Here is a 19,905-nt window from a genome sequence, read left to right as displayed (position 1 = left end):
AGTAAAATTACTAATTAATAATTTACTAATTAGTAATTTTACTAATTTACTAATATTTTACTATTCTAATATTTTACTCTGATATTTCATATCTTCTCTTCCTCTTTTTATTATGAAACATTTCCAGCAGAGGAAATTAGAAAGAATTTGTGTAGTGTGAATTTTTCTTGATATAACTCTTCATGTTTGTGTATCGGTTAGATACTTGCCCTACACACCAGTTAGACGGCCTTCTTCAAAACTTCATCTGTCTTTCTCCTTCTCCATCTTCTATTGATCTATTTTTATCCATCCACCCACCCATCCACCCATCCACCCATCCACCCATCCATCCATCCATCCATCCATTATCTTTTTCTCTCTTTCCATCTTCTGTCTTCTCATCTAGCTCCAGAGAGAATTCACTATTGGTTTTATTTTTTAATAAATACTGAAACAGGGGTGCCTGGGTGGCTCAGTCGGTTAAGCGGCCGACTTCGGCTCAGGTCATGATCTCACAGTTCGTGAGTTCGAGCCCCGCGTCGGGCTCTGTGCTGACAGCTCAGAGCCCGGAGCCTGTTTCAGATTCTGTGTCTCCCTCTCTCTGGCCCTCCCCCATTCATACTCTGTCTCTCTCTGTCTCAAAAATAAATAAACGTTAAAAAAATTAAAAAAAATAAATACTGAAACACATTGTTCAGCAACTTTTCACCTTGTAATCAATCTTGAAGATCTTACTGTGTCCACACAGATATATTCCACACAGATATATCTCAATTCTTTTCATCTCCATATAGTAAGCCATACCATGAATGTATTACCATTCTCACAATCAGTTTCCTACTGATGCACATTTATTTCTGCTTTGCCAAATGACCCATCCTCCTCCTTTAGATTTTTTTTCTGAGTTTTAACACCTTAGCAATGTTTCCCTCTTCATAACCACATCTTAAAAATAATATACATTCTTTCAGAGTTTTGCTTTTTTTTATATTAATCTTCCAAATCAACTTTGAATCTTCTGCTTAGGACGTGAGATGACGGATTGATATTATTTCCCCCCATGAGAGTTCAATTTTCTCCACACCCTTTTTTCCCTTAGTAGTTTGAAACGCTTTTATTTAAGGTGCACTGAATTTCATACGATACCTGCCAAGTTTTTCTACATCGTCCACTGTTTCTGGCAAGGCGATACCCTTGGTTTCAGGCAACAGCATCACGAGCCCGCCGCAGACAGATGCCAGGATACCTACGGAATAAAGAAAGGCGACAGCACACGAGGAACGCACAGCTGGCCCGTGGCCTCCCTCCCTGCTCACCCTGGAGCTTAACCTTAACCAGCTAACCAACTAACCTCAACCAGCCCTTACTGGCAGCAGCCCTCTGGTTACCCACCCAGCTCTCCAGTTCTCTTTTGCCACCCTTCGAAACGTTCTCTTCCTTCCTTGGACCCTGTGCGGTCCCACCATCCCGGGACTCTTGCAAACACCTGTTCATTTGCTCACTTCACTATTACTTATCGGGCGCCTAAGTGAGAGAGAAGACCTCACCTCCTGCTTCTCACAGGACTCCTCTCAGCTTCCTTTTACCCACCAAGCGCTTTACTGGTTCCTCTCCCTCCCCTTCCTTACTGGGTCACATTACACGGTCGGACTCGTCCCCACCTTAGCCCAATGGCCATCTCTTGGAGTCTTTCTGGGCTTCTCACTGTGCGCCGAACCCTCTGGCTCCAGTGTCTGCAACGGGCTGGTGGAGGCACGGACCCTATGCCAGCCTCTCCTCTTTCGGGACCCTTCTCCCAACCTCGCGTTATCCTCCAGTTGCTGTCCCCACCTTTCCTGTTCTTTAGAGCTGAAATTTTTGAAATACCATCCTCCCCTATTTTCCACATCTCTTCACGTCCTACGGATATGCCGGTAAATGTTTAGCAACCGGCCCTCCCGAAAATACAGCGCCGACTTGCAGCGTCTGCGGATTTCCATGGTGTGAGTACCCCCACCGCGGGCATCTCTAGGTCCTGCCACGATATCATGGATCCAGGCGGTGGGAAGGGAGGGGCGGTGACAACGTGTGATGCCGCGTCTCCCCCATAAGGACACGACAGACCAAAGTGGCCCGAAGAACACAGAGAGTAGGGAAATGTCCGTGAACTAGGAAGTGATGGGGTTTGAGTAATTATCTCCTCTGTTTTTAATAGATTTGATACAGGGAAGTTTGAACAATGGCTATGCTAACCCCTGGGCTCAAAAATCCCTGAAAACTTCAGAGCTGGCCTTGGCAGGTAGGTGCTGGCTGGCGTCCTGTGCCACCCCCCCTCCCCCCACCGCCCGCTCTCTCTGGGGTCTGCCCTGCGTGCTCCGGACCCACCTTGCCCACTGGTCGGGCCCCACGGCAGCACCGGCCGCTGGTGAAGCCGCTGCCCTCCCCTGGCCCCGCTTCTCTCTGGCCTCTTCACCACTGTCGCATCCCTCCTCCTCTCCTTGAGGCCTCCAGGCCCTTTGCCACCCAGGACGCTTTGTCGCTCATCAGGGCTCTGTCTTGCCCGGGCCCTCTCCTTTCCTCTCACCTGGTCCCATTCCTGGGGTGGGGGTCTCAGACCCTCCCACGTCAGTGGTTATCTACACTCAGATGGCCTCCCGATCTCTGTCACCGGGCCACGCTTCTCTCCCGAGCACCGGCCCCCAAGGCTACTGGCTTTCTTGCAGGCACTTGCTGCGACCCACGCCCACACAGGTTCCTTGGTGTCCCGTGGGCCAGCTCCTCTGGCGTTCACTCAACGAGGGCCTGGCCGTCTCCGCTTTTCCCAGCCAGGAGCTCGGCCTTCCCCCCTCCCTTTGCCTCTGGGGAGCCCCTCCGGGGAGCCCACTCAGTCACCCCTGTTGCCAGTTTTACTTTCTTTTTGAGTTTATTTATCGCGAGAGAGAAAGAGAGAGGGAGAGAGCACGAGTAGGGGAGGGGAAGAGAGAGAGGGAGAGAGAATCCCAAGCAGGCTCCGCACTGTCAGCACAGAGCCCGGTGTGGGGCTGGAACTCACAAACCATGAGATCACGACCTGAGCCCAAACCAAGAGTCAGACACTTAACCGACTGAGCCACCCAGGTGCCCCCTTGCCAGTTTTACTGCTGACGTATTTCTCGAATCTCTCTGCGCCCAGTGCTCCTGGTGTCATGGCCTTAACCCCCAGCCGCCAGGCATGATCCCTTCCCTCAGGAACTGGCTCCCCACCAGCACGGCCCCCCTCCAGCCCATTTGCACATCAGAGTCCTGCTTCTAATATGTAAACCTAACACTGTCAATCCCAGCTTAGATCTCCTAGCTTCCACTGCTGTTTGGATAAAGAGCAAACCTTTGCGGGACCGGGAATACCCTTCATGACTGTGATCTGGTCCGGCCTGCCACCCGGCGTCCCCTCCCTTCCCCGCGCCCCCCCCAACCCCCCACATCTGGCGTCTGCTTTTGACTTCCCCGCTTCCCAGACAACAGCTTCACCCTTGGCCGCTAGGCCTTCCACTGCCTGGAGCCCAGGCCCATGCTTCCCACATAGGTAATTTCTACTCCTCTCCGATCTCAACTATGCACTCCTCCTTCCTCCTCCACTCCAGCGGGTCAGGTGTCCCTACCCTGCGCTCGCCTGCCCGCGCCCTCTGCTTTCAGTATTTAGCACACTGTGCTGTGACTGATGGTTTGGAAGGAAGTGTGGCTTTCTCTCCAGCCAGACTCAGCACGAAGGGGGCATCAGGGCCGGCTTTCCCAGCACTTGGCTGCAAGCCAGGCCCAGACCTTGAACGACTGCCGCCCCACCCCCAGCCCAGACCACTTGGGTCTTGGCTGAACAGAGGCACTCTCTGCTTTTTCATGCTGGCCACAGAGTCAACACTGGGCTTGTTCATCAGACCCCATGAAATAATTTGCGATAATCTTTTCTTGAATTGGGTGCTGTCACGTGGTTAGGAGCTTTCCTGCCCCTAGCTAGCGAGCGCTGTTAGGGATTTTGCATTATTCGGGATGTATGTCCCCACGGACTCAATATTTTCATTGCAAGTTAAACTGCTGAGCACAAAGTAGAACACAGTCTCTACCAGGAGTGAGGACGTGGAGGTGGAGGGAAGGTAGGTGGGAAGGGGGCCAGCCTGTGTGCTTTCTTGCTGATGAGAGTCGAGGCAGGGACGAGACACAGGCAGAAAGGTGAGCACAACACTTGAGAAGCACTGGACTGAATTACCCTAAGCCCCCAGCCCCTATGCCTTGCTTCTGTCCCCTCAGGAGGCCTGCGGAAACTGGAGTTGGAAGGAGGGCATGAACTTGAGAGTCATCGCAGAGCTTACAGTACATGGGTAAGGGGTTCCACGCACAGCCTGCTTCACGTCAGAGCACACGAAGATACGATATCTAATAGGTATCGAACATTTAAAAATCTAATTAGTTTGTAGGCTTATTCCGAAACAGCCGGAAGGTCCAAACCGGTCCCCTGAAGATTAGTCGTGTCGTCCCCCAATTTCAAGAGTTTTGTAGTACTGGAATGCAACTCAGAACTTAAGCAAAGAAAGCCAATGGCTCATCACGACACTTTTATATAAAATAAATTAAAATCATTTAGGTTTCCCATAGGACTATAATCGGTTTGGCCACTCAAAACTCAAGCAATTGTCATAAAAAAATTGAATGATCTCATTAATAGCAAACCTAGTAATCACTACAGATGAAATGCAAAGAATATAGATGAAGGCATTTAGGAATCACGTATGAAAGGAGTTCTTACCAAAGATGATAAGAGGTAGTTCTAACCAAATGGCCGCCAGCCGGAAGAGCAGAAATGGGGCTATGATTCCCCCAAAATCACATAAACCCGAGCAGAGGGAAACTCCGAAGTTTCTGTAGAGTAAAACATTGTTTTAGAGACAAAAATATTGAAATGTAGTCAGGATAAGGGAAACGTTCGGATACACAGGCAACAAAGCAATCTTAGTAATATTTTCCGTTTCTGTAGCTTTCGACTTTGAGAACTACGACCTACTCTCCTATTTCGCAGCACGCTGTTTCCATTCTGCCCCATTTCACCGCCGGGCAAACGCTGAGTCACCGGAGAGCGAGGCGGTCTACGGCGCCGGTGGAAATCACTCTCTCACCGGAGGCTCACCGCCCAGCCCACGCCGCGATGCTCAGGGATCACCTCGGCACCCTCACTTGACAGTAAGGAAGGCCCGCGAATACTCCCCCAGGAAAGGAGGCCGACGTGCAGCCCACGCACGCTGTTTCACTCTGTCCTTCCTCAATCACTCACAGCTGCCAGACGTGGAATGTGGTCAGAACAGAGGCCGTAGCCTTTAAACGGGGTGATGCTGAGGAGCGCAGTTTTGACCCACATCTAAGCAAGTACGCTACCCAGATTTTCTGATCCCACAAAACCACCGCTGTGTATAAAGATACTGATATGAGAAATGTTTCTGTCAAGAGATGCGGAAGGTAGCAATGCAGAAAGCAGCTATAGCTCAAAGTGGATCTTCTTTACCGGCTGCCTCCAGCCCGGGCTAATATATCATCAAGTTAAGAAAACTGTTTCATGGGTTTTAGGTGAAAACATTTGGCTGCAGAATCACTTAGGAGAAACCAGGACATGTAGGTTGGAATTACCGTAATGTTGTTGGGTACAATTCTGAATTTACCAAATAAACAATTTCAAAGGCCATGGTAATCCCTAGTCTTCCCAGGGTAGCCACTGTGGTTCTCAACCACGGTATCCCTGCAAATAGAAAATGTGAAAGGGCAGAGTTAGGGGTTTGCTTTCAATGAAATATCACAAAACAACAAAAGGCATTGTTTAGTGTTCCCCCAGCCCTAAGTCTTTGCTAATGTTAAGCACAAATGACAGATATCTTCTAATATTGTAGTCAAATTTATTTTTAAGTGTTATTTATTTTTGAGAGAGAGAGAGAGAGAGAGAGAGAGAGAGAGAGAGAGAGAGAGACAGAGCATGAGCAGAGGAGGGGCAGAGAAAGAGGGAGACACAGAATCCAAAACAGGCTCCAGGCTCTGAGCTGTCAGCCCAGAGCCCGATGCGGGGCTCGAACTCCCGAGCTGTGAGACCATGACCTGAGTGGAAGTTGGACGTCTAACCGACTAAGCCACCCAGGTGCCCCATATTGTAACCAAATTTTAGCAGCAACAACCACCAGGATGATAGCTCATATTTAGTGTGCTAGTTGCCTTTCTGAGCAGGGTTAGATGATGGAAATACAATTCAAGAACCATTTGTTCAGCAGCCACTGTATTGAAAACAGTGTTCCCGGCACTGCCATCCTAGAGGGCCTGCGTGCCCTGGCCTTCTGGAAGGTGGTCTTCACTTGGGCCCTTGAGAACCGTTATCACAGCCTATTGCCCATTTGCCATCTCTCTGTTCCCACCCCTTAGTGATAACACACAGAACACCTGCTCCAAGCAGGCCAGAAAGAATCTGGATGTGAAGCCAATGTTGCTTTCTAGAGGGTAGCAAAGGCTTGGAGACTGGAACCTTCAGAAGGAAAGATCTATGCCTTGTGTTATTGGTAGGGTGTATATTTCTTATTGTCTTCCCCATCCCCAATCTTGCTACTTCCCCAAGAAATCATCTAGAAGAGGCCAGATTCTTAAAAATCAGTTGGTTCATTCATTTAAAAATGAACTGTTCTAGGGGCTGCACTGGTTATATGAGGAAATTCTCCAAAGTAACTAGGGGAAAAAGCTCAAAGTTCTTCATTAAATGTTTTATTTCTTTTGAGTTTTAACAGAAGAGGGAGTAAACCATCTTTGCCCTAAAAAGTCAGTGCTCTAAATTTCTTAAGAGTTGCACAAAAACAGACACTGAGATCAATGGAACAGAATAGAGAGCCCAGAAATGGACCCACAAATGTATGGCCAACTAATCCTTGACAAAGCAAGAAAGAATATCCAGTGGAATAAAGACAGTCTCTTCAGCAAATGGTGCTGCGAAAACTGGACAACGACATGCAGAAAAATGAACCTGAGCCACTTTCTTACACCAGATACAAAAATAAACTCAAAATGGATGAAAGACCTAAACGTAAGACAGGAAGCCATCAAAATCCTCGAGGAGAAAGCAGGAAAAAACCTCTTTGACCTTGGCCGCAGCAACTTCTTACTCAACCCATCTCCAGAGGCAAGGGAAACAAAAGCAAAAATGAACTATTGGGAACTCAAAAAATAAAAAGCTTCTGCACAGAGAAGGAAACAATGAGTCAAACTAAAAGGCAACTGATGGAATGGGAGAAGATATTTGCAAATGACATATCAGATAAAGGGGTAGTACCTAAAATCTATAAAGAACTTATCAAATTCAACACCCCAAAAAACAAATAATCCAGTGAAGAAATGGGCAAAAGACATGAATAGACACTTCTCCAAAGAAGACATCCAGATGGCCAACCGACACATGAAAAAATGCTCAACATCAGTCATCATTAGGGAAATACAAATCAAAACCACAATGAGATACCACCTGACACCTGTCAGAATGGCTAATGTTAACAACTCAGGCGAAAACAGATGTTGGCGAGGATGTGAAGAGAGAAGATCTCTTTTGCACTGCTGGTGGGAATGCAAACTGGTGCAGCCACTTTGGAAAACAGTATGGAGGTTCCTCAAAAAATTAAAAATAGAACTATCCTATGACCCAATAATTGCACTACTAGGTATTTATCCAAAGGATACAGGTATGCTGTTTTGAAGGGACACATGCACCCCCATATTTATAACAGCACTATCAACAATAGCCAAAGTATAGAAAGAGCCCAAATGTCCATCGATGGATGAATGGATAAAGAAGATGTGGTATATCTATCTATCTATCTATCTATCTATCTATCTATCTACACACACACACACACAATGGAGTATTACTTGGCAATCAAAAAGAATGAAATCTTGCCATTTGCAGCTACGTGGATGGAACTAGAGGGTATTATAATTGAAATTAGTAAGTCAGAGAAAGATGAACATAAGGGAAGGGAAGCAAAAATAATATAAAAACAGGGAGGGGGACAAAACATAAGAGACTCTTAAATATGGAGGACAAATAGAGGGTTACTGGAGGGGGTGTGGGAGGGGGGATGGGCTAAATGGATAAGGGGCACTAAGGAATCTACTCCTGAAATCATTGTTGCACTATATGCTAACTTGGATATAAATTTTAAAAATGTTAAAAAAAGAATGATTAGCAAGATTCCACACACACACACACACACACACACACACACACACACACACACAAAGAGTTGTGCGACTTATGCCATCCGTCCTTAGTGGACACGGGTCTGAGATATGTGACTGATGGACAAGCACGTTATCTGCTCTCCCAAGCAAAGCTAAGGACATCCTGACTTCCATCTTTGAAAATGAAACTCTTCCCTTTTATATTCATATGTATTCATGCTCACTCAGTACTAAATGGTCCTCTTGTCTCCTAGAAGGATTAATGCTCATTCCCGAGCACATGATTTTTTTAGTAGAAAAGCAGGTGTGGAGGCGGAGGATGAAAGAAAAGAATCGAGCTTGGTAGATTTACTGGTCTTCTCTACAGAATAGTCAACGACAACAGCAACAACAACAAAGCTAAAACCGACCAAATAAAACCATTGCCTAGGACGTCAAGCACAGAGAAAGACGGTTTAAGAATCCAGATCACTGCTGGGAGGCTCCGGGTTACTACATTTTGACCGCAAACTGGCCGAGGACGTCCTGGTGTACTTGACGTTTTTCCCAGATGAGGACACCTGTAGCTCTCACGCTAACAGTTACATCAGGGGGTGAGGAGTATCAGGATTGTGCTGATGTGCTGGGCTGCCATGTGCCCTGGCACAGAGCAGGGGTAAACATGTGTTTTATTTAGGCCTTGCCTCTTCATGAAGGCCAGAGAGGGGGACTAGGAAATGCATTCCACCCCAGCCTTCAATGAGCAGGTGGTACAGCGCCAGGGGCCAGGGAACGGAAAGTGGGAGCCCTTGCCCAGATTCCCTGGGTCCCAGCCCGACCGGGCAACCTCTCACTGTTCTCGGGCTGCAAAGAATGTCGCCGGCTACCGTGGAAATGACTTGATTATCCAGGTTAAATTCTTAAGTTAGAGGGTTTTTTTTCCTACTGAATCAAGACTACTCTACAAGTGAGTCCCGCTGATAACTTTCATGACAATTTAAGTTTACGAGTGAGGCTATCACCGTTTGCCAGAAAGAACCACACGAAACCCAAGAAACGGAACACACACACACACGCGCACACACGCACACACACGCAACACGTGGTTAGCTCAGTGAATACAGACAGATAACAAGTCAATTCAACGGTATGTTGAGAAAATGCTGTCAAGCGGCCACCCTTGGGGAGACATGGTTTCTCCTACATGCTGACTTTACCCCGAAAGACTCTCAGTTCGTTCCGAGCAGCAGAGGCCACTATCTAACCACCCTGAGCTAGAGATTTCGGTGAAACGTGTAATAAAACAGAAGTCCCAAGGGCACTGCACTGCGTGAACTTAAAAGTGAAGTGAAAGCGATTTGTCAGGAAGTGTAAATGATGTGTGGATATTACGTATGCAAACAGAGACTTCTGATCATCCATCGCAGGAATGCTCGAAGTTCGTCTCAGAGAGGCAACAGGCACCTTTCAGGAACAGTGACAAGAAAACACACAAGACAACTTAAAAATGAGGAGTGACGCTGGAACTAGGCTCCGTGGAGTCCTGAGAACACAAAGAAAGATGGTCCCTCTGAATAGATGTTTATTTGGTCAAGGGACTGGAGATTACTGAGAATAATGCCTCAATTTTTGAAGAAAGGATATGCAGGATTTTAAATGAACACTATTTTACATCTCCTCTGACTGTACCATCTGCTTGGAGTTCTGAAATAAAACGGTAGTGAAAATTTGTAATAGAGATATGTAAATTAAGATGTATTGGCTTACTCCTCACTTCAGGAGAAATAAAAGGCAGAATTCTCCTTTCAAAAAGACTACTTACCAAAAGGGCTAGGTTTGTACCCATCCTAAACAAACCCAAATGAAAGATGCAGACAGCTACGGATAAAGAAAACCTAGTTCTCAGACTTCAATTAGAGTTCAGAAATTTGGGTCAAAAGCAGAGTGCCTTAAGTGAAGAGACAGCCAGAAAGACTTTCTTTTTCCAGAACGTCATTCTTTAGACCATGAAAAGTTGTGCTCAGTGGAGGCAAAGCCAGTTAAATTGTTCTCTAAGAGATAATTTTAGAGCTGATTCCTCTAAAAGGCTAATCAGCATTCAGTGCAGGGGCCCTCCTCCTGTTCATGACGTCAAGAACGACTGAGAGGAAGAGTCTTTCTAATGTTAATCCAGCAGCCCAAGTAACCAGGTCCAAAACCTCCCTTAAGTAGAAGTTAGGGCTGCCAACTCCAGCGAGGAACCTCTGTTAAAATTTGGTGCTCACAAGGAGCATTAGGGCTTGAACCTCTTCTTGTCAATCATAGCCGACGTAGGCTTTTATAAAAGCAGCTGAATCTGTGAATGTACACATCAGATGTGTCCAGAATAAAAGCAATTATTTTTCAGTCCTGCTGAGAACAATTCTAAGGCTGACATCGGGAAATTATGTCTTCAAAATAAGACGGATCAGACCAGACAGAAAAGTCTATTCTTTGCCTTATGGTTTTCAATTTATGAGTGTTCTCTACAAAACAGCTCCGTTCCCACACATTTAGTTCCTCCAACGTCGGTGTGGACATATGGCTTAGAATGCTTTCTGGGATCGTGCGGGATGCAGCACCCATCCAAATGAGCCCAATCAGTCCGGGGCCAGAGAGAATTTTCCAGGGAAAGATTGTATCATGAAATGATGGGTCACCTGTAAGTCATTAACCTTTCTCCACACCTTCCTAATTTCATATGCAATAAATACTTAATTCCTATTCCTATTCTGTGTGATGAGGACAGAAGACTTTGCTCTAGGGAACTAAATCCAAAATGATACAGTGTCAAAAAGGGAAACAACAGCGAGGTCTCCAATGTTCCCCATTCGTCCCCCTTCTAGTTCAATGGTGCATTGTTCACAAGGATAAGAGCTACGTCTATCTTGTTCAGGATCTGTTCCTACTCCTAATTTAGTGGTGGCAATTAATAGATACTAAATAGGGGCGCCTGGGTGGCTCAGTCGGTTGAGCATCTGGCTTAGGCTCAGGTCATGATCTCGCGGTCTGTGAGTTTGAGCCCTGCGTGGGGCTCTGTGCTGACAGCTCGGAGCCTGAAGCCTGCTTCGGATTCTGTGTCTCCCTCTCTCTCTGCCCCTCCGCCACTCATGCTCTGTCTCTCTCTGTCTCAGAAATAAATAAACATTTTAAAAAAAGATACTAAATAGACATGTATTGACCAATATGAGTTATACAGATTCCTCAACTGTTAGAATGCTTGAATACAGTGTAGTGGGTTGAATAGTGTCCCCTAGAGTTCATGTCCACCCAGAACCTAGAATGTGACTGTATTTCTATGTGGATCTTTGCAGATGACATAAAGAAGAGAAAGTCATACGAGGGTGGAGGTGGACATTGGAATGATGTCAAGCAACACCCAAGATTCCTGGCAACTGCCAGAAATTAGGAGGAGGCAGGGAAGGATTCTCACCCAGAGCCTTCAGAGAGAGTGTGGGCCTGCCCACACTGGGATTTCAGATTTCCAGTGTCCGAGACTGTGAGAGAATACGTTTCTGTTGTTTCAAGCCACCCGGGATGTGGTGCTTTGTTACTATAGCCCTAGGAATCTGGTATACTCATCAAAAATGAGATCAGTGTAAATAAACAGTTCTGTTTATCATCAACCATTCCAATCAGAAGACTTTACATCTTTAAAAAAATTTTTTTTTAATGTTTATTTATTTTTAAGAGGCAGAGAGAGACAGAATGTGAGTGGGGGAGGGCAGAGAGAGAGGGAGACACAGAATCCGAAGCAGGCTCCAGGCTCCGAGCTGTCAGCACACAGCCCGACATGGAGCTTGAACTCACCAGCTGTGAGATCACGGCCTGAGCCAAAGTCAGACGCTTAACCGACTGAGCCACCCAGGCGCCCCAGAAGACTTTACATCTTAATTTTCTAGTCTGAAGGGGGGCATTTCTGTAATTTTATTTAAATAGGGTTTGGGGACTTCATAAACCTTCATATAATTAACAAACTCATCTGTAAATGTCTATTTTCACTTCCACAATATTGGAGCTTCTTTCTTGACCCTCAAGTGATTCTCAAAAGAAAAGACAGACTCTTTGGGGCTGACAAAAGGGCTCCCAGAGAATCAGCCCTCTCAGTATCCCCCACCCCACATACCCCGGAACATGGAAAGAACGAACTTGCTCTAATTCCTACGCATTCCGTGGGGCTTTGAAAAGCTTCCCTGTCCTGCGTCTGCTGTGTCCTGTGGCAGAGATAACGCGGGTTGTGTTAACGGTGCACTTGGGGTCACCCGCCACCTCCTCAGCGTGCACTGGCCTCGGGCCCCCCCACGAACTCTGACTTCTCCCTGAAATCACCCTGTGCCCCCCCGGGCCGCCTGCCACAACCTTAACTCCTGCTCTCGGCATCTCTCTCCTCACTGGAGAGATCCAACCTGATGCGGCGAGCAGGAAGCTCGCGGGACCATGCCCAAGTTCCTGGCACGGCCAGGGAGGCCAGTCACTGCTGGTGGCAGGTATCCTCGGCCCCTTTTCGTGCATGTTCCAGCAATAACAGAGAACGTGTGGTCCCAGGACTCCCGAAGATGGCTCATACTTTTGAGAGCTCTGCCCTACCGTGGACAATCGCTACTACCCTTCCCTTCTGTCCACTACATTTCCTTTCTCTTCTTTTTTTAAGCTTATTTATTTTTTTAGTAATCTCTACACCCAATGTGTACGAACTCGTGACCCTGCGGTCAAGAGTCACATGCTCTTCTGACTGAGCGAGCCAGGTGCCCCTGTCCAGTGCGTTTCTTTTCCTTCGTATGTGCCGAGTTCTCGCCTCCGGAAGCTTTTCCTGACTACTTCGTGCATATCACTGCTTGCGTCTATTTTTTTAATCAGTCAGAGCCTTCAGAGAGATTTATTTTTCTAAATCTTGTATTGTTGGCTCTGGAACAACAGGTTTAAACTGCATGGGTCCACCCACAAGCAGACACTTTTCACAGTGCTGTACTGTAACTGTATTTTCTTCTCCTTATGAGTTTCTTAATAACATTTTCTTTTCTGATTGTACGAACACAGAATATAACACATATAGCATACAAAATATGTGTTAACTGACTGTTTTGTTGTTGGTAAGGCTTCCGGTCAACAGAAGGCTATTAGCAGTTAAGTTTCGGGGGAGTCAAAAGTCATATTCAGATTTTCAACCATGCAGGGAGTCAGCGCCCCCACCGTTGTGTCACAGGTCAACTGTAAATAATTCCATTATTTCATGTATTATAGTGAGTTGTGAAAGCATTAAAGTGTCTGTATCCCAACATGCACCTCGGTGTTTACAGCAGCATTATCAGCAAGAGCCAAGTTATGGAACGACCCCAAATGTCCATTGACTGATGATGAATGGATAAAGAACCTATCGTATAGATATGCAATGAGATACTACTCAGTCATAAAAAGAATGAAATCTTGCCACTTTAAATGCAACCGTGTGGAAGGAACTGGAGAGTATTATGCTAAAAGAAATAAGCCAGTCAGAAAGACAAAAATCACATGATTTCACTCATGTGCAATTTAAGAAACATAAGACATGAACGTGGGGGGAAAGAGAGGCAAAGAACAAACAGACTCTTAACTACAGAGAACAATCTGAGGGTTGCCGGAGGGGAGGTAGGCAGGTGGTCGGATGGATTCAATGGGTGATGGGTATTAGGGAGGGCGTTTGCTTTTTAAAATCATTTTTTTTTAATTTTTAAATTTATTTTTAAGAGAGAGAGAGAGAGAGAGAGAAAGAGCGTGAGCAGGGGAGGGGCAGAGAGAGAAGGAGACACAGAATCCAAAATGGGCTCCAGGCTCCGAGCTGTCAGCACAGAGTTCAATGTGGGGCTCGAACCTACAAACCGCGAGATCATGACACGAGCTGAAGTCGGATGCCCTACTGACTGAGCCACCCAAGCGCCCCAGGAGTGCACTTGTTGTGACGAACACTGGGTGTTGCATGTAAGTGATGAATCACTAAATTCTACCCTTGGAGCGATTATTACACTGTACATTAACTAACTGGAATATGAATAAAAACTTGTAAGAAAAAAATTTTAAAAATAAGGTATCTATATCTCTTACTAGGTTGTGAACCTTTGGAAGTCAGAAGTGTCTTCCTTTCCTCCTTTTGTAACCCTGGTGCTTTGCATGGGGCCAGTGATATGGCAGAAGCTCAGGAAATATGCAAAACATGGTCGGCGATATCATGAAAATAAGTCAAATAAAGGCGATCAAAAGCAAGTTACATGGCTACAAGCTAGATTTTGCACATCTATTTCATCCATAAATGCACCTGAAGTGGAGAAAACAGAAAAGTCTATGGAACCAACCACTATACTCAAACTCGTTACGCTGATTGAGCAGAAAATCGAGTGCCATCACTATAGCTTGCCTGGTGCTAAGATTTTGATGCAGTGATACGTTTTCTGAGGACCAGAGGCTCCCATTCTTGATTATTTTGATTTAAGACTACTTCAAGGCCTTGAGTGCCCAACAGATTCAGGGGTCCATTACCTTCTGGTAAGAATGCGGTGACAAGGCAGGCCACGCCTGCCACCATGTTGCTTCCCGCAAAGGGAAGGCGGCGTCCAAAACGCTCAATGGTCAGTAAGATCAAGAGGGCTGCAGGCAACTCCACAACTCCCGAGATGAAGAAGTCGATATACAGGTTGCCTCCTATAATCCCCAGGCGCATGACGAGTCCTTGATAAACCACGGCACTTGTGAACCTGGGGCGACATTGAGAGACAACGGAGATCAAGTAAGACATAACTTCAGCCTGACCTGCACCAGGGGACGCGTCGTAAATTCGATACAAGGTTTTGAGCTCATCACAAGTCAGACTTACCAAGCAAACATAAGAATAAGTGTGCACTTCCTCATTTGGGGAGTCCTCACCAGATCTAAAAAGGATGGGTTACTAACTTCCTCATCTGTAACAGTGATCTATATGAGAGAAGCAGATTTCAGTAGCAAATACAGCAAGAAACACCTGCACATTATAGATTTTCAGTGGCCAGGTTCAAAGCCACCGAGTCAAACGATTTGACTGAACTGGCCAGGGTCTTTCCACTTACTACATCTGAAAACCTGAGAATGAAGACTTTTGATTCCCTCGCTTTGTTAAAAGGTCAATTTCACCAAGATGTGGTTGCCACACTGACACTCAAGCACGTACCAGCAGTACTGAATTCTAATCTGACTAAACAAGGAAAAACGGGGTGTTTTAAAGTAAAATACATTTGTGCATTTATGCAACTGGAGAAAATAAACGTGAAAGTGGCAAAAGCAGGGGGGGTCCAAACGAGTGTTTCTTTGTTGAATATCAACCTGATGTTAACACACCAAATACTAGCGAGCTCAAGAGCAAGCACCGCACCAAAGAGATCAGTTTGCTTCCGTCCGTTTCCTGGAATCCAGCATCTTTTGGAGCCAGGAAAATTCAGCTCATCTCTACTCGGCCGTCCAAGAAGTTGGGTCTTTTCTTGAATTGCATTAAACGCATACTGCTGTTTGCCTACCATGTATAAGGTATTGTAAGGGAGGGGCGCCTGGGTGGCGCAGTCGGTTAAGCGTCCGACTTCAGCCAGGTCACGATCTCGCGGTCTGTGAGTTCGAGCCCCGCGTCGGGCTCTGGGCTGATGGCTCAGAGCCTGGAGCCTGTTTCTGATTCTGTGTCTCCCTCTCTCTCTGCCCTTCCCCCGTTCATGCTCTGTCTCTCTCTGTCCCAAAAATAAATAAACGTTAAAAAAAAATTACATAAGGTATTGTAAGGGAAACAAAGCTGAACAGCAGACCCTGGGTCACCACGGCTGCTCCGGTCTGTGCCTTTACTCATCTGCACGTCTACTTCTCTTTCTCCCTCCCCGAGCTCTGGAGCTCCAGGAGGGCATGGACCGTGTTGTAGCACCAAGCAAAGTGGCCGGTCAACCAACGTTTGGGTGATGACTGAGTGTGAAGCCAGAAGTCAAGTGCCCAGGCCATGCCTGTTCCCTCGGAATACTGCCCTCCGTCTTTGTCCTACTAAGTGAGAGCCCCGACTAGGAAAGACAGGACCCCTACTATCTTCTTACTCAACTCCACATCCGGTCAAGACTGAGCGGAGATTTAGGCAAAATTTCCCCCAAGACTTTGAGACAAAAGTCTCTCTGCCAGCAGTCACAGGAATTTGACTTAGAGCACGCTCACACTGATAGTACTTTGTTAGTCACCTAGTTGAGCATTACACTTGATGGCTAAAACAAAGTTTGATATCTCCTGTCAAGGCTTGCTCTAAGGAAAGTCACACACACACACACACACACACACACACACACACACACAGAGAAAGACTGCAAAAATGAATGTCTTTGGATCACTTTCTCTTCCTCGGTCTTTCCAATACTGTATTTCTTCTATAGCGAGACACAAGTTTTTCATATTTTAACACCTCTTAAATTGGGATGGGTCCTACAATTAGGCTAATAAGAAAATATGTTTAATAGAATTTTTCTTTACTTAATCGTGCATAAAATGATGGGTTTTACAATCAATAGTGTCATAGCTCGGGGAAACAACACTAGTTTCCATGGCAATACCCGTGGAAGACTGCTAATGGATTCCACGTCCATTCTTTCCTCCTCCCGATTGATAACGGAATCCACTGAATTTTAGTTGGGCACATGGCTGCCTAGCTAGAGTCACATTTTCTAGCCTCTTTTTCAACTGTGGGTGGCTATCTGACTAAAATCTCGGCAATGACGTGCGAATAGAAGCCAGGTATTTAATTAAGCTCTACATACAATCCTTTGAAAAGGATGGCTTTGCTCTTCCTTCACTGCCTTCCCTCTCCTAAGGGATAGAAGGAGAAGATACTAGTGAACCAGCTTCTACGATACAACCTACTGCAGTTGACAGTGGACAAACGAGGTAACTGGAACCCCGGTCCTGGAGGCCCTCATGGAGCAGAGCTGTCTTCCGCTGCTGGGCCTGCTTACCTCTGGGTGGGAATGTTAAAGACCCTTCTCTTCCCTCCTTCTTCCCTCCCTCCCTCACTCCTTCCCTCCCTCCTCCTTCCCTCTGCCCTTCTTCCCTCCTTCCTTCCTTCCTTCCCTCCCTCCTTTGTTCCTTCCTTCCTTCCTCCCTCCATCCTTCCCTCCTCCTTCCCTTCCTTCCTTTCTTCCTCCTTCCTTCCTTCCTCCCTCCCTTCTCCTTCCTTCCTTCCTTCTTTCCTTCCTTCCTTCCTTCCTTCCTTCCTTCCTTCCTTCCTCCTCCCTCTTCCCTCCCTCTTCCTCCTTCCCTCCCTCACTCCTCCCTCCCTCCTTACTTCCTTCCTCCCTCCCTCCTTACTTCCTTCCTCCCTCCCTCCCTCCTTCCTTTCCTCCTTCCTTCCTTCCTTCCTTCCTTCCTTCTTCCCTTCCTCCCTCCCTCCTTCCTTCCTTCCCTCCCTCCTTTGTTCCTTCCTTCCTTCCCTCCCTTCCTTCCTTCCCTCCTCTCTCCTTCCTTCCTTCCTCCCTCCTTCCTTACTTCCTTCCTCCCTGCTTCCTCCCTCCCTTTCCTCCCTCCTTCCCTCTCTCCTTTCCTCCCTCCCTCCCTCCCTTCTCCTTCCTTCCTTCCTTCTTTCCTTCCTTCCTTCCTCCTCCCTCTTCCCTCCCTCCTTCCTTCCTCCCTCCCTCCCTCTCTCCTCCCTCCCTACTTCCTTCCTCCCTCCTTACTTCCTTCCTCCCTCCCTCCTCCCTCCCTTCCTTCCCTCCTCCCTCCCTCCTTCCTTACTTCCTTCCTCCCTCCATTCCTCCCTCCTTCCTCCCTCCCTTTCCTCCCTCCTTCCCTCCTCCCTCTCTCCTTTCCTCCCTCCCTTCTCCTTCCTTCCTTTCCTTCCTTCCTTCCTTCCTTCCTCCCTCCACCCTCTTCCCTCCCTCCTTCCTTCCTCCCTCCCTCCCTCCTTCCTTCCTTCCTCCCTCCTTCCTTCCTTCCTCCCTCCCTTCCTCCCTCCTTCCTCCCTCCCTCCTTACTTCCTTCCTCCCTCCCTCCCTCCTTCCGTCCTTCCTCCCTCCTTCCTTCCTTCCTCCCTCCTTCCTCCCTCCCTCCTTACTTCCTTCCTCCCTCCATCCCTCCCTCCTTCCTCCCTCCCTTTCCTCCCTCCTTCCCTCCTCCCTCTCTCCTTTCCTCCCTCCCTCCCTCCCTTCTCCTTCCTTCCTTCTTTCCTTCCTTCCTTCTTTCCTTCCTTCCTCCTCCCTCTTCCCTCCCTCCTTCCTCCCTCCCTCCCTCCTTCTCTCCTCCCTCCCTCTTTCCTTCCTTCCTCCCTCCCTCCCTCCTTCCTTCCTTCCTTCCTTCCTTCCTTCCTTCCTTCCTTCTTCCCTTCCTCCCTCCCTCCTTTCCTTTGCTCCTTCCTTCCTTTCTCATTCTATTTTTTGGGTCTCCGTTTCAGCAGCAAGTTGACCTACATGCTCAACTAATAACGTGCTTATTAAAATGTTCCCTGATCTGCTCTTCTAAATGCTAAGACGCCAGTAAAGGGTTTTAAAAATCTATCTTCACTTTTGCTGGTCCAAAAATAAAGCAGGAATATCAAAAGTGGAAGAACTTAGTATATTACAACAATATATCATTATATGCTTGGTTATCAAATGTCTTCCACAACTATCTTGTCCACATCAAAACGGTTCACTTCTAAGGAGCATGTAGTATTTGTTAGATTCTGGGCTATTTTCCATGGATTATTTCACTTGATTATCATCAAAACTCTCTAAAGTTAGTCCTTTTTATCAATCCTGTTTTGTAAATAAATTAAAAAAAAAAAAACAAGCCTTAGGGCATTAAAGATTAAATGGAGGGTGGTTGAGCCAGGATTTGAAATCATCAGGCAGTTGATGGAGATCCTTTATTCTTAATCCTCACACTGCACTGAATGTATGAAAAGCTTTTTGTTCTAGAAAAGTTCTTTGTAGTTGATGGTCACTTCATTTTTAGAGAAGGACATTACACATTTGGCCAAAAATCTAACGGCCTTTAGTTAAGCCACTATTTTTTGGAAAAGTTGGATGTGACTAAAATAATTTAGATCTTGAGGATCTTTAAATTCAAGGCCAAAACGACCCATAAGGTGAGGGCGGTGTTCCCCCACGGATGTATCACTTATTCCAGTGATGCTTTTCTCTTCCCTTATGGCTCTTCCGAGCCTCAGGCTTGGGTTGGCTTCACTGTGCTCATTCAGACTGGGGAGCCCTTCCCATCCACACATCTCCACCACTGTTCACCCAGAGCACACAGGGGGCGACAATCTTTTCTTTTCTACAGCAACATCTGCAGCGACTTGTTATGGGTTCTTTTTCATTTGCTCTTCAGTCTTATTTTCTCCCTGTCGCTGTGACTCCATACAAATTCACTTTCGTTCATGTCCCAGTGTCAACACGCCAGAGTTCAAGGGAAATCACGTATCACATATTTTAAGATCTCTGGTCAATTCAGATAGATAATTTGGCATTTAAACACCTTGGTAGATTTTTCAATTACTCACGGTTCTTAACTATTTCTAGCTGATAAAATAACTTCGCATCATCGCTCGCCTTTGCGTAAGCTCTGCAGATGTCACTTTTTCTTGATCGTATCTCCAGGCTGGTTAAGTTACTGCATGACCACAGAACTATGACATGTGAGATTTTGACAAGACAATAGAAGTCTGATGGTCTGACCCAGAGGTTGGCAAACTTTTTCTGCAAAGGGCCAGATCAGAAATACCTTTGGTTCTGT

General features: G+C 46.6%; 1 protein-coding gene across 3 annotated transcripts in view; it reads right to left on the bottom strand.

Moving 5' to 3' along the window:
• Positions 1-19,905, bottom strand: part of SLC22A3 (solute carrier family 22 member 3) — a 96,085-nt gene that overhangs the window by 3,168 nt on the left and 73,012 nt on the right. Inside the window, exons 6-10 of one of the 3 annotated variants that reach the window (XM_023254554.2) lie at positions 15,026-15,123; positions 14,692-14,906; positions 5,611-5,719; positions 4,739-4,851; positions 1,129-1,228 (exon numbers count right to left, since the gene is read on the bottom strand). In XM_023254554.2, coding sequence (XP_023110322.1) covers positions 1,129-1,228; positions 4,739-4,851; positions 5,611-5,719; positions 14,692-14,906; positions 15,026-15,123 — 635 coding nt within the window. Of the gene's footprint in view, positions 1-1,128; positions 1,229-4,738; positions 4,852-5,610; positions 5,720-14,691; positions 14,907-15,025; positions 15,124-19,905 lie in introns of those variants that run through there. The other 2 variants (XR_006598470.1, XM_023254555.2) reach the window with 2 other exon arrangements.

This window comes from Felis catus, chromosome B2, assembly GCF_018350175.1.
Source record: "Felis catus isolate Fca126 chromosome B2, F.catus_Fca126_mat1.0, whole genome shotgun sequence".
NCBI classification, from domain to species: Eukaryota; Metazoa; Chordata; class Mammalia; order Carnivora; family Felidae; genus Felis; species Felis catus.
This window is presented reverse-complemented; position numbering and strand designations above follow the sequence as displayed.